Source organism: Micropterus dolomieu, linkage group LG14, assembly GCF_021292245.1.
Source record: "Micropterus dolomieu isolate WLL.071019.BEF.003 ecotype Adirondacks linkage group LG14, ASM2129224v1, whole genome shotgun sequence".
In the NCBI taxonomy this organism is placed as follows: Eukaryota; Metazoa; Chordata; class Actinopteri; order Centrarchiformes; family Centrarchidae; genus Micropterus; species Micropterus dolomieu.
Window position 1 is genome coordinate 12919488 of NC_060163.1, and position 12417 is coordinate 12931904.

Genomic DNA, 12417 nt, shown 5'->3' on the forward strand with positions numbered 1-12417 from the left:
TGGATTCAGGTCTGGACTTTGACTTGGCCATTCTAACACCTGGAGATGTTTATTTGTGAACCATTCCAGTGTAGATTTTGCTTTATGTTTTGGATCATTGTCTTGTTGGAAGACAAATCTCCGTCCCAGTCTCAGGTCTTTTGCAGACTCCATCAGGTTTTCTTCCAGAATGGTCCTGTATTTGGCTCCATCCATCTTCCCATCAATTTTAACCATCTTCCCTGTCCCTGCTGAAGAAAAGCAGGCCCAAACCATGATGCTGCCACCACCATGTTTGACAGTGGGGATGGTGTGTTCAGGGTGATGAGCTGTGTTGTCTTTACGCCAAACATAATGTTTTGCATTGTTGCCAAAACGTTCGATTTTGGTTTCATCTGACCAGAGCACCTTCTTCCACATGTTTGGTGTGTCTCCCAGGTGGCTTGTGGCAAACTTTAAACGAGACTTTTTATGGATATCTTTAAGAAATGGCTTTCTTCTTGCCACTCTTCCATAAAGGCCAGATTTGTGCAGTATACGACTGATTGTTGTCCTATGGACAGAGTCTCCCACCTCAGCTGTAGATCTCTGCAGTTCATCCAGAGTGATCATGGGCCTCTTGGCTGCGTCTCTGATCAGTCTTCTCCTTGTATGAGCTGAAAGTTTAAAAGGGAAGGCCGGGTCTTTGTAGAGTTGCAGTGGTCTGATACTCCTTCCATTTCAGTATTATCGCTTGCACAGTGCTCCTTGGGATGTTTAAAGCTTGCGAAATCTTTTTGTATCCAAATCCGGCTTTAAACTTCTCCACAACAGTATCTCGGACCTGCCTGGTGTGTTCCTTGTTCTTCATGATGCTCTCTGCGCTTTAAACGGACCTCTGAGACTATCACAGAGCAGGTGCATTTATACGGAGACTTGATTTCACACAGGTGGATTCTATTTATCATCATTAGTCATTTAGGTCAACATTGGATCATTCAGAGATCCTCACTGAACTTCTGGAGAGAGTTTGCTGCACTGAAAGTAAAGGGGCTGAATAATTTTGAACGCCCAATTTTTCAGTTTTTTTATTTGTTAAAAAGGTTTGAAATATCCAATAAATTTCGTTCCACTTCATAATTGTGTCCCACTTGTTGTTGATTCTTCACAAAAAATTACAAAAAAATTATTTTATATCTTTATGTTTGAAGCTTGAAATGTGGCAAAAGGTCGAAAAGTTCAAGGGGGCCGAATACTTTCGCAAGGCACTGTATATTTAACCAAGGACTACAGGACTAAACGACTACAGACCCGTCGCCCTGACCTCTGTGGTTATGAAGTCCTTTGAACGCCTTGTGTTGTCCCACCTACAATCCATCATAGACCCACTCCTGGACCCCCTACAGTTTGCCAACAGAGCCAACAGGTCTGTAGATGATGCAGTAAACGTGGCCATTCACTTCATCCTCCAGCACCTGGACTCCCCAGGAACCCACGCCAGGATCCTGTTTGTGGATTTCAGCTCTGCTTTCAACACCATCATCCCGGCCCTGCTGCAGGACAAACTCTCCCAGCTGAGCGTGCCTGACTCCACCTGCAAGTGGATCACAGACTTCCTGACGGACAGGAAGCAGCACGTGAAGCTGGGAAAACATGTCTCTGATTCCAGGACCAACAACACCAGATCCTCCAGTCACCAGTCTGTCAAGCTCCTGAAGTTTGCGGACGACACCACCCTCATTGGGCTCATCTCAGGTGGGGATGAGTCCTCCTACAGGTGGGAGATTGACCATCTGGTGACCTGATGCAGCCAGAACAGTCTGGAGCTCAATGCTCAGAAGACAGTGGAGATGGTCGTGGATTTTAGAAGGAGCACAGCCGCACCCTCCCCCATCATCCTGTGTGACTCCCCTGTCACCACTCTGGACTCCTTCCGCTTCCTGGGCACCATCATCTCCCAGGACCTCAAGTGGGAACTGAACATCACCTCCATCATCAAAAAGGCCCAGCAGAGGATGTACTTCCTGCGGCAGCTGAAGAAGTTCAGCCTTCCAAAGACAATGATGGTGCACTTCTACACCGCCATCATTGAGTCCGTCCTCACCTCCTCCATCACCATCTGGTACGCTGCTGCCACTGCCAGGGACAAGGGCAGGCTGCAGCGTATCGCTCGCTCTGCTGAGAAGGTGATTGGCTGCAATCTTCCTTCTCTTCTGGACCTGCACGCCTCCAGGACTCTGAGGCGTGCAGGAAAGATTGCAGCTGACTCCTCCCACCACAGACACAAACTGTTTCAGACTCTCCCCTCTGGCAGGAGGCTGCGGTCCATCAGGACCAAAACCTCTCACCACAAAAACAGCTTCTACCCGTCTGCAACCAGCCTCATTAACAAGGCCCGGGTCCCCCACTGACACTCCCCCCTTGCAAATGATACAAATGTCTCTGCACATGTAAATACTGTTTCATCTCTTGTCAGGCACAGACCTGGCACGTTGCACATATTTGTTGTTGATTGTAGATCTTTGTTGTTGTATATTTTTATGTTGTCAGTTTATATATTTATATGTACACAATATTATCTTCCGATACGTTACTTCTGCATGGCACAGACCCAGAATAATGGACATATATATATCTGCAACGTTGTTCTTCCATTCCATATTTATATATTTCTACATTTATTTATGTCAGCTGTGTGTTTGTCTACGTGTAGCACCTTATCATCACAGCAAATTCCTCGTATGTGTAAAACACTACTTGACAATAAAGCTCCTTCTGATTCGGATTCTGATATCAAGTAGTAATAGATAATTGTGGTAGTTGCATATACAACTCTGTACATTATTACATATATTACATGTCAAATATTAGATAAAAAATAACAAATAATTCAAAACTATTGGTGAAAGAAAACAAAAGTCAAAACAAGAATTATTACACATCGTTTGAACAAATTCATATGCTCAAAAGTAAGAAACCAGGAGGATTTAACTGAAGGAATACTTCATATGTGATGTTTAGTAGTGTACCAAAATTAGATAAACTTTTAATTCTAAGGAGACTTGTGCCAAATACTGAGTAATACTTCCTTACATCAAAACAATTGTCAGTTTGTCCTTGATTCTACTTCTATTCTGTTTTATTTTTTTAGTAAAAAATACTTCTTAAACAGTTAATGTTGAATGAAAGGCCTCAGTTAGAAATATCTCTTAACTTACACCTCATTGATATTTACCTACTGTAAAATTGCTTATACATCATTTTTATGCAGCAATCCCATTGTCCTATATTGTCTACTCTTTGCACCTCTTTCCTTGACTTTAACACACATCTTATACCTGACCTACATACTTACTTAAATGTTACTTAAATGCAATGATAGCCTTCTTAACATTTAGCATTAATCCCTTACTTTTCTTCCCTACATTACTCATTCTGTTTTTTGTCAGATATTAATCAGTTCATCTGTATAGGGAACTTTTCGCTATTTCTAAAACTTCATGCCTACTATGTGTGCTTTCAAGATTCAAAATTTCCCTCTTTGACTATTTGTTTCTTAATGGAGTTACCCTTTTCATCCTTGTTTGTTGAGTCCTCCTCTGTGGCAGCAGTCATCTCCGTGTCCTGTTGCTCTGTGTTGCCCTCTTGCTCCTCTTTGCCTGCTGCAGGTTTTTCTGTGTCCTTCACACCCAGAGCCTCTAAGCCCTCTCTCAGTGAAGAGTCTGTGGCCTCAGCCTGCATCCTTCCTGCTGCTGCTGGTGAACTTTATAGCCACAGATCTGTCAAACAGGAGCATTATGAAAAAAAGACATTTTAGTTACAAGTAAGTTAACCAAAGGCATGTGAGGTAAGAGAGCTAACGTTAGCCAAGAGTAATGTCATACCTATAACGTTTAACAGGTAACGATAGCAGTTAACTTTGCTGAGCAGACAACAAAGCCACGAATTAAACGTAATCTTGTCCTTATTTGACTTAACTAGCTAGCTAACGCCAGGCCTAAGTTAACAGTCTGCTATTTCTAAACAGTAAAGTACAATTAGATAACATACGTGCCTTAAATTGTCATTACCGAATGTCCGGATTATCGTGGGTCGCTGGCGTTGTAGCGAAATGTTACTTCCAATTATCTTTCCCAGTGAATAAAATCATCAAAGCGCTCCATGAGACTTGCTAGGGATAATACACGATTATGTAGAGACATAAACATAGCGCCATTTTGAACTAGAAGAACTGTGTGTGTGACGTTATGTTAGGTTCTGCTACACTGTGCATTCCCACCGATTAAACATCACATGGATAATCCACCGACTGCGCGGATAACAGACACCAGTTCCGGTGTGTGCGGTGGAGATCTACTGTTGGCACGACTTCCTGCGCATTGCGCAATCGCAAACAGGGCTGAGTGCACAACGGGCGGAATTTTAACAAACATATTTTGCCTCTCTATTCACGCTACTTGCTTATTTTAAAATGTGTAATAATGTTTATATATGGTTATATAGCATATTGTTGACTTCTATATTCGGTTTCAATGAGTACATATTCTAAATAAGGACGGTAGACGTCAAATAGGCGCCAGTGTTTCTGATTGGTTAATTGCCGTTTCCGGTTGCAGCGCTCCTCGTTTGAAAAGTGTTCGGTTAGGTGTAGGCTCGACCGCCATTGTTAAAAGACGGTGTTCGCAATGTTGCTGAAAGTGAAGTTTTGAGGATAGCAAAAGTTTTCTAGAAGGTGTCCAAAAACAATATCGGTAAGTACTAACCAAACATTAGTAATGTGAAACACTCGTTAACGGAGTAACTAATCTTGGTAACGTTAGTTTGAGAAGTAACGTTAGCTTTAGCATGACAGTAGCTAAATTAGCTTGTTAAATATGTGTTAACGTGTCTTAAAGCCATCGTTAATAAACTATCGTTCACTGCTACAATGCTTGTTTGGGGGAAATCGAAATGTAATTTAAATCTAACCTTAAGCTCGTCTGTTATTAAACTGCTATTTTACGCACTTAAACGTTATGCTCTGCTAACTTGGCTAATGTTTTTATCCAGGCCTTTGTTTTTAAGGGCTCAAACATGGCTCAGCGTGTGGCCTTACCAGATGGAGGAAACAAGAAGACGTCCACGGTTCGGGTAGCGGTTCGTCTGCGGCCCTATATGGGCAATCAAGATGAGAAAGGCGAAGGACCCTGTGTCAGAGGCTTGGACTCAAAGAACTTGGAGATAGTTAACTGGAGGAATGCTACAGAATCGGTCAAATACCAGTCAGTGTCCTCAGCATAATTGAACTCTCATAATTTCTGAATGATGTATTGTTAATATATCTAATTATTGTCTAACAATAAAATCTAAGTGTTGTGGATGTTGTTTCAGCTTCGATGTTTTTCATGGTGAACAAACAACACAGCAAGAGGTTTTCCTCTCATCAGTGAAGCCCATTCTACCACACATACTGAAAGGACAAAATGCCAGTGTCTTTACCTATGGACCAACAGGAGCTGGTATGCTATTACATTTGCAAATTATGGACTGTAATGAAGTTACATTCAGTCCAATTTCCACTAAACACTTATAGTATAAATGTATGTGAAAAGTTGGATTTGAGATGGGCTTACATGTGTGAACCCCTACAACTTATATTCTGAATTTATCAGATTATATACATTTTGATGTTTTGTTAAGCACTTGCCTGTTTTTGTCTTTGAGACAATCTGCTTTTAAAGTTCACTCATTTGTACGTAGATTGCTCTGTCTCCTAATTTATTTTTTTCCCCTCTGCTAACTTTTCACGTCCTCTTTCATAGGTAAGACGCACACAATGTTGGGCAGTTCAGAGCAGCCAGGCGTGATCCCCCGGGCTGTCCGTGAGGTCTTCAGTCTGGTCAAAGCTAAGGATGAAGATGAAGGATGGAACTACAGCATTGGCATGTCTTATTTGGAAATTTACAACGAGAAGGTATGAACTGACTATATACAGTTTACTGTGAGCCAGTAGTTTCTTGCTTTCTGTCCATAGTCAAGGAAGTGAGATAAGGTTTTCACCAGTAGTTCAAAAGACCTTGTTTAAAGAAGTCATATGCTTCTTGGCTTTTCCCTCTCCTTTATTGAGTGTTATATTTTTTTTTTTGTGCATGTAATAAATTTGCAAAGTGAAAAAGTCCAGCCCAAAGGGAGTTTCCATTATTTTTATGGAAACCAAACTATTGATCATGTAAATGACGAAGTCAAAACCAGCCTCAGTTGTCCAACTACTAATACATTCCATAAACATCAGCACAGAGTTCTTCATCTCGACTGCTCATCTCTCTATTCTATAACCACTCCTTTATTTATTTTATTAAAACCCTTCTCATAACTGTACTCCCCAACAATGTCCCTAAACTTTTCACTTTTACAAACTTTAACACCTATTCCATACAGCTCTGTGCTGCTTCGATTGTTGGTTGTCTTTCATCCAGTAGTTTTTTTTTTTTATAAATATTTTTGCAGTTTTAAAGATTCGTTGGTTATTTAGTCAAGTGCCATTTTATGTTTGAAGTTGTGCAGTCCATCAATGCTTCGTTCTTTCTTTTCTCTCAGGTGCTAGATCTTCTATCACCCGGCTCCCAGGATTTGCCTATCAGAGAGGACAAGGACAAGAACATCCTTATCCCCGGCCTCACTCACACAACAATCTCCTCCTTCTCAGATTTTGACAAACACTTTGTCCCTGCCAGCCTCAATCGTACTACAGCTTCTACCAAACTAAACCAGCGCTCCAGCCGTAGCCACGCTATCCTTCTCATCAAGGTTTGATATGTATGATTAACTCTGAGAAAACTGTTCATTTTATAATTCTCTTTGAGAGTTGCTCTCTTTTGTTCACTGAACTTGCCTGTGCGTGGGTCTCCAGTGGATAGTCGAACAGCATCTTAAACAGGTTGTGGCCTCTGAGCAGTAGGCCAGGATTTGGTAGCTGGTGCTGAAATCAATTCTCTTGTAACACTCCCATTAGCATCCCCTGGGCTTTTTGGGAGGATTCTGCGAGAGAAACAAACAAGTGTGTCCTGTCCTTTTTTTTTTTTTTTTTTTTCCACTGACTTTGTCCTATTTTTCTAAATTCTTACTTTCCTTGTATCTCTGAATAATTAATGTGCCATGTTTATGATCAATTGAAAGCTTTTGCTGCCTGGCCTTGCCTCACAACTATTCATTTCTTTCTTCTCCTACCTGTTTCTGCATCATGTCTGACCTCTGTTATTGCCCCTTTTCAAATCTTAATCTCAATGATCTAGGTTGTACGAACTCAGCTTGCACTGCCCCACAGACAACAGACAGGAAAGCTGTATTTGGTAGATCTGGCTGGTTCTGAGGACAACCGCCGCACTGGCAACCAGGGCATCCGTCTGAAGGAGAGTGGTGCCATCAACCTGTCTCTCTTCACTCTCAGCAAAGTGGTGGACTCCCTTAACTCCGGCACTGCCGTCCGTGTACCATACAGAGACAGTAAACTGACACGGCTGCTACAGGACTCTCTGGGCGGCTCGGCACACGCTGTCATGATCACCAACATTGCGCCAGAGTACAAATATTATTTTGATACCTTCAGTGCACTCAACTTTGCTGCCAAATCCAAGCTCATTGTGAACAAGCCCTTCACCCGTGAAACTGTGGCTGTGCCTGTACTGCCAGGTGAGGGGGAAACTGAGTTGATAGCTTTTTCTTTCAGAGTGCTTATAAGTATAGAAAGAAATGTAACGGGCAGAGGAGAGGAAGGCCAATAGGGGGCACCTGTGTCACATCCCAGAGGATGATGACTAAGAGTAAAGAGCCAGCTGTCTCTGGGCATGATGGATGTCATTTTAACATTTACGTTTGCTAATTAGATGCATTGTCTTAAATACATTCCTGATGCTGCTCTTCCTTCGCTTTAATTTAGGCAGTGCAGTCTTAGCTGATGCTGTGCCATCTTCTTCTGAATTTGCTTTTCACTAGAGAATCCCACATACAATGTTGCTTGAGTGCGCTGAATACTAAATTGTTAATTTCCCTTCTGCCTCTATCTCCAGTGAAGCGGCCCAGAGAGAACCATGAGGCATGCGGTTCTGGCACTCTGCCACAGAAGAGGCAAAAAGAGGAGAGGAAAACGGAACAAGATGGTTCCTCGCCCTCTGCACTTCAGAGGTTAAAAACCACACAGACTGATTATTTATCAGACTTACAACTGTGATGTTTGACTGTGAAAACAATGCGTGTGCATCCGCCCAAAGCTGCCATATCAAACTCTCTGCATTGCTCCCATCGGCTGCTGTGACTTCTGGGATCTGAGATGCAAGCATTGCTTTCTTGCTGTCTTTCATCAGGTCTTCAAGTCTCTGTCTGGGCTTTTATCTCGTCGACTAGAGTTGTTTGAGCCTGGTTCACCATTTGACTTTGACCAAACCCCCCCCCCCCCCCCCCCCCCCCCCCGTTGTCTACCTACTTTTTCTCTGCCTTGATTTGCTTGTGTGCATCTCTTTCAGCCTGTCAGAACCATCTGTGATGGACAGACTTATAGCTCTGGAGAAGCTGATGATGAACTGCCAGGACAAAGATAGACTCGACATGCTGAAAGATGTGGCCCAGTCTCGCAAGGAGATCCAGGTGAAAACACACATGAGAACTTGGGTTTATCTACTTGCATGACTGCAGGGTTCCCGCTGCTCCTTAAAAGGTCTTAAATTGAAATCAGGGAAATTAACATTAAGGTCTTAAATTTACCGTAAATTTGCTGTAGGTATTAAATTTACAGATGGTACATTTAAGGCTGGTGGAGAAATTGTCACCCACAGTAACCTAAAACGCCTAATTAGCATGTATTTGTATGATTTTCTTTAAGTAATTGACAATGCGAGACCCCACCATTAATATAACTCATGTTATGTTTACGTTAGCTGCAGACGTTGACGTCTGGCTGCATCGTCAGTCGTGGCTGCAAAATTGGGAGACGCATGTTAAAATGGTTGGAGGAAGATCCGTTCTGTCTAGCTCAAACAGCTGTAGCCTACATCACATCCACCTCTCATTTCTAAAGTAGGCCTCTGTCTTTCACCGTAAATAGTTTTCCTCTATGGATTATCCATGTTTACCTCTCTTTAGCCTGTGTATTAGCTCGGCCGGAAAGTGAAAGTGAAACTCAAGTTCGATCTGGCATCGTTTTCTTGCTACCTTTTCTTTATGTGTAAATTACACTTTTCTGTTGTTTTAGTAGTTTATCTTGTTTAACACAGCAGTGTATGAGTGAGGGCTGGCCAGTATGGACCAACATAGTTAAATCATTATTTAATCATTTTTATTATAAGGGTGATTATTTGCTGCTCAAGAAACCAGATGGTTAATTGTGCTTTTAAACTTTTCTTTATGGTCAGAACATGACAAACACTTGATGCCAAAAAGCAGCCTGGTATCAAACAGTGGATCACTTCACATTCAAAACAACAAATATGCAAGTGGAAAAATGCATTTCAGTCCCTTTTCCTCAACAGAATAAATATCTTGATAGAAAAGAGTTAATTCATTTGTGATTCAAATTACGATAATTTCCATTATTGATTTATTGCCCAGCCCTAGTTCACGTTCACAAACGAACACGATCAGTTCACCAAAAACCTGAGCATGATCAATAATTGGCACTGTTTGAGCACATTTATGCACAACACTGACTGGACACACTGTCTAGGCTCCTGTCTGCACTGTCAGACTTTTGGATTTTATTTGCAGAAGACTGTGACCAGTAGATATTTCAGCCCAAGTAGTTGTTGTATGTGGATAGACAACGCATTTGCATCCATGCGGTCACGGTGTCCCTGACCACCTACAGAGGTAGTTTCGCTGATTGGATCACAATCTGTCCTGTGTCTCGGTGCATTTAGACATGTACTTTCATGTGGTCAAGTGCTACCCGATCACAATCTGATCACCCAAAATACATTTTAATGCCAGGTGTAAACAGCCTCTATGTTCCCCGATTCAGGATATGCAAAGTCATTCACCTGCGGTGAAAATAAAACTGCCAAATATGGCATTGCGTCGTTCATTAAGGGATCAAACGCGTGTCTCTTTTCTATCAAAGATGCAAGAATCCTAGACTGATGGAAACACCCTTTTTTGTGTCTTCTGTATGTGATTTACCCGATGCTGTTAAGGTTGGATCTTTATATACCGATAGGCTCAAATATCCATGTCACCACTATTTTCTTTATTTCTTTACCCCCCCCCCAGGAGCTCAAAGAAAAGCAAAAGGAGTTTGAAAGCAAGGCAATGCTATTCAGCCGCCTGGCTGGAGGAAAGCCTGGTGCCAAACAGGAGCCTGACTTCAAGAACAACCTGGCTCCCCTGCATAGAAAACACTCAATTGCCACAAAACCCAATAAGCAGCAGGCTGTGGTCCAACCCCTTCAAGGTCAGTCAGAAATGCTAGTTGTGTGATTTCTTACTTATTCACATTTAAGTTAAAGTTGTAGGAATTTAGCTGACAGTCTAACAAGAAGACTGCAATGTTAGACTCCTATAATCCAGTGGAAAAGAATGCAAAGAACCACCATATTAAGACTATAGAAGTATCAGATACTACAGTGTTTAAATTGCTGTTGAATGAGAGTGCTATGGGGGGGGGTGACCTTGGATAACCCCCCCCCTGATTTTCATGCTTTCCTAAAGAGTAGTCACTCAATAATTCTGTCATGTTGAATCACTGGAGCTGTTGATGAGCTGCAATGTGATACAAGAACTCAGTCTACAATACCGGAGTCAGAATATATCAAATGACGATGAGGTGGAATTATTTTTACACCCCTCTGCAGTTTGAGTGAGCCAGATTACTCCCCAGTACCTGTCTCATGCGTTTGGCTTTGAAATGGCACTAAAACCCAAAATGTAAAAACTTTGGACCGTTTCAATTCAAAATTTGAGAATATTTCCCTGTAAAGACATTGTTGTAATTTGTATCATTAAATGCACTTCAGTTAACATTGTGTTTCCTTCCAACCAGTGTCCCAGCTCCAGCCACTTCAGCAGCTTGCGATCGTCAAAAAACAGTCCGTCTGCGTCAAAAAAGAAAAGCTTCCAGACCAGGTTGAGGTCAGCATCCGAGCCTTGACTGGGCTGTGCTTAGCTTGACACATCTGCAGAATTGCAAGCATCAGAAACAAGCTGACGTGCATTAGCTTCAATTTGTTTTTACTACAGACACTGCAAGATCTCACATTTATTAGGTCAAAATTGGCCTCCTTCTCAGGCCAGTATGGACAAATGGATGTTAACAGTTAAAATGGAATTTCATGTACTTTATATTTTCTATAATTGTGTAAAATGCCAGAAATGGTCAGATCATCTTTTCTTTTAAAACTTTTATATTGTATTTCTCTCTCAGCCTCCAGATGGTAAAGAGAACATTAATACGAATGGCTGGGAGTCCCAACTCGACACATCGGTGCTGGAGCAGTCCAGACATAAAATCCTGCAGGTTCTCAACACCGGCTCCCTCAAAGAGCTGAAGGGTCTGCAGCAGATCGGTGACAAGAAGGCAAAGCTCATCTTGGGCTGGAGAGAGATCCATGGTCACTTCACAAAGGTTGTTAGAGAAAACGTAGCGCTGAGATCATGTTTTAGCATGTAACTCAACCCACAACCATACCTTGTCCTTTCTGGAGAGGCTTTACTTGTGGTGACTTTATGTATGATTTGTTTTGCAGTTAGAAGATCTGGGAAAAGTTGAGGGTATGACAGAAAAGAGGTTTTCCTCCTTCATGAAGGTAAGCCACATTTTCTGAAATATTTGTACTTTTGTAGCCATGTTAGCAGAATGGGTCACCACAAGGTTGACATTTGTGGTCTTCATTAAAATATCTCAAACTATTAGCCATGAAATTAGTTTGAGACAGATGTTTTCCACTGTATCTTTAGAGATCCTGTGACTTTTAATCTAGCGCCATCATCAGGTCAGAAAACTGTTGATATTCCCATCAGCCTTAGCAGTTTATATTTGATAAGTAGCAAATGTTAGCATTTAGCTTAAAGCTCCATTGTGTCTGCAGCGTGCCTGTAGGCTCTTGTTCAGGCAAGAGGATGGCTTGTATTAGCACATTATGTAGCTTTAGAGATGGTCTTGCTTTTAAGTCTGCGCTAATGTGTTTTTTGTTTTTTTCAGGCAAACATCCTGAGTGCCATGGGGAAATGATTTTTAATTTTTTTTTTTTTATTATACCAATGTGTAATGTATATGATTTTTATCTGTCTTTTATGCTTGATTTTGTGATATTTTTGTAGTTACTACTGTCTTCCAGCTGATGGCGCAGTGTGACTTTTTAGTAAATGTCTCTCATGACAATGAATATTTGAGTGTTTATTTCATGATCATAAATGAATCTGCTGGTCACTTTCACAAATGGCTCAACTGTTACTTACCCTGAATACATATCTCAGATCAATCACCTTCTCTGGGGA

The 12417-nt window shown here is 41.6% G+C and overlaps 2 protein-coding genes across 4 annotated transcripts in view; one reads left to right on the top strand and one right to left on the bottom strand.

The window, feature by feature from the left end:
• The window catches only part of pagr1 (PAXIP1 associated glutamate-rich protein 1), a 6210-nt gene extending 1943 nt beyond the window's left edge, over positions 1-4267 (bottom strand). Inside the window, exons 1-2 of one of the 3 annotated variants that reach the window (XM_046068271.1) lie at positions 4009-4267; positions 3528-3737 (exon numbers count right to left, since the gene is read on the bottom strand). In XM_046068271.1, coding sequence (XP_045924227.1) covers positions 3528-3699 — 172 coding nt within the window. In that variant the 5' untranslated portion in view covers positions 3700-3737; positions 4009-4267. The remainder of the gene's footprint in view (positions 1-3527; positions 3738-4008) is intronic. The other 2 variants (XM_046068270.1, XM_046068269.1) reach the window with 2 other exon arrangements.
• Positions 4268-4548: 281 nt separating this feature from the next.
• On the top strand, positions 4549-12305 carry kif22 (kinesin family member 22). Its single transcript, XM_046068262.1, has 13 exons — positions 4549-4709; positions 5008-5219; positions 5329-5456; positions 5760-5911; positions 6535-6744; positions 7230-7626; positions 8004-8118; positions 8457-8577; positions 10195-10375; positions 10964-11052; positions 11345-11545; positions 11667-11726; positions 12122-12305. The coding sequence occupies exons 2-13, from the start codon at positions 5032-5034 to the stop codon at positions 12149-12151; spliced, it is 1872 nt and encodes a 623-aa protein (XP_045924218.1). The 5' UTR covers positions 4549-4709; positions 5008-5031; the 3' UTR covers positions 12152-12305.
• The last annotated feature ends 112 nt before the right edge of the window (positions 12306-12417 follow it).

What these genes read in the sequence shown, in the direction of transcription:
- kif22 (XM_046068262.1), top strand. Translation starts at nt 5,032, where the DNA reads ATGGCTCAGCGTGTGGCCTTACCAGATGGAGGAAACAAGAAGACGTCC. An exon ending in GGCTGTGCCTGTACTGCCAG is followed by an intron (nt 7,627 to 8,003) that starts GTGAGGGGGAAA and finishes CTCTATCTCCAG; the next exon opens with TGAAGCGGCCCAGAGAGAAC. An exon ending in GGTTTTCCTCCTTCATGAAG is followed by an intron (nt 11,727 to 12,121) that starts GTAAGCCACATT and finishes TGTTTTTTTCAG; the next exon opens with GCAAACATCCTGAGTGCCAT.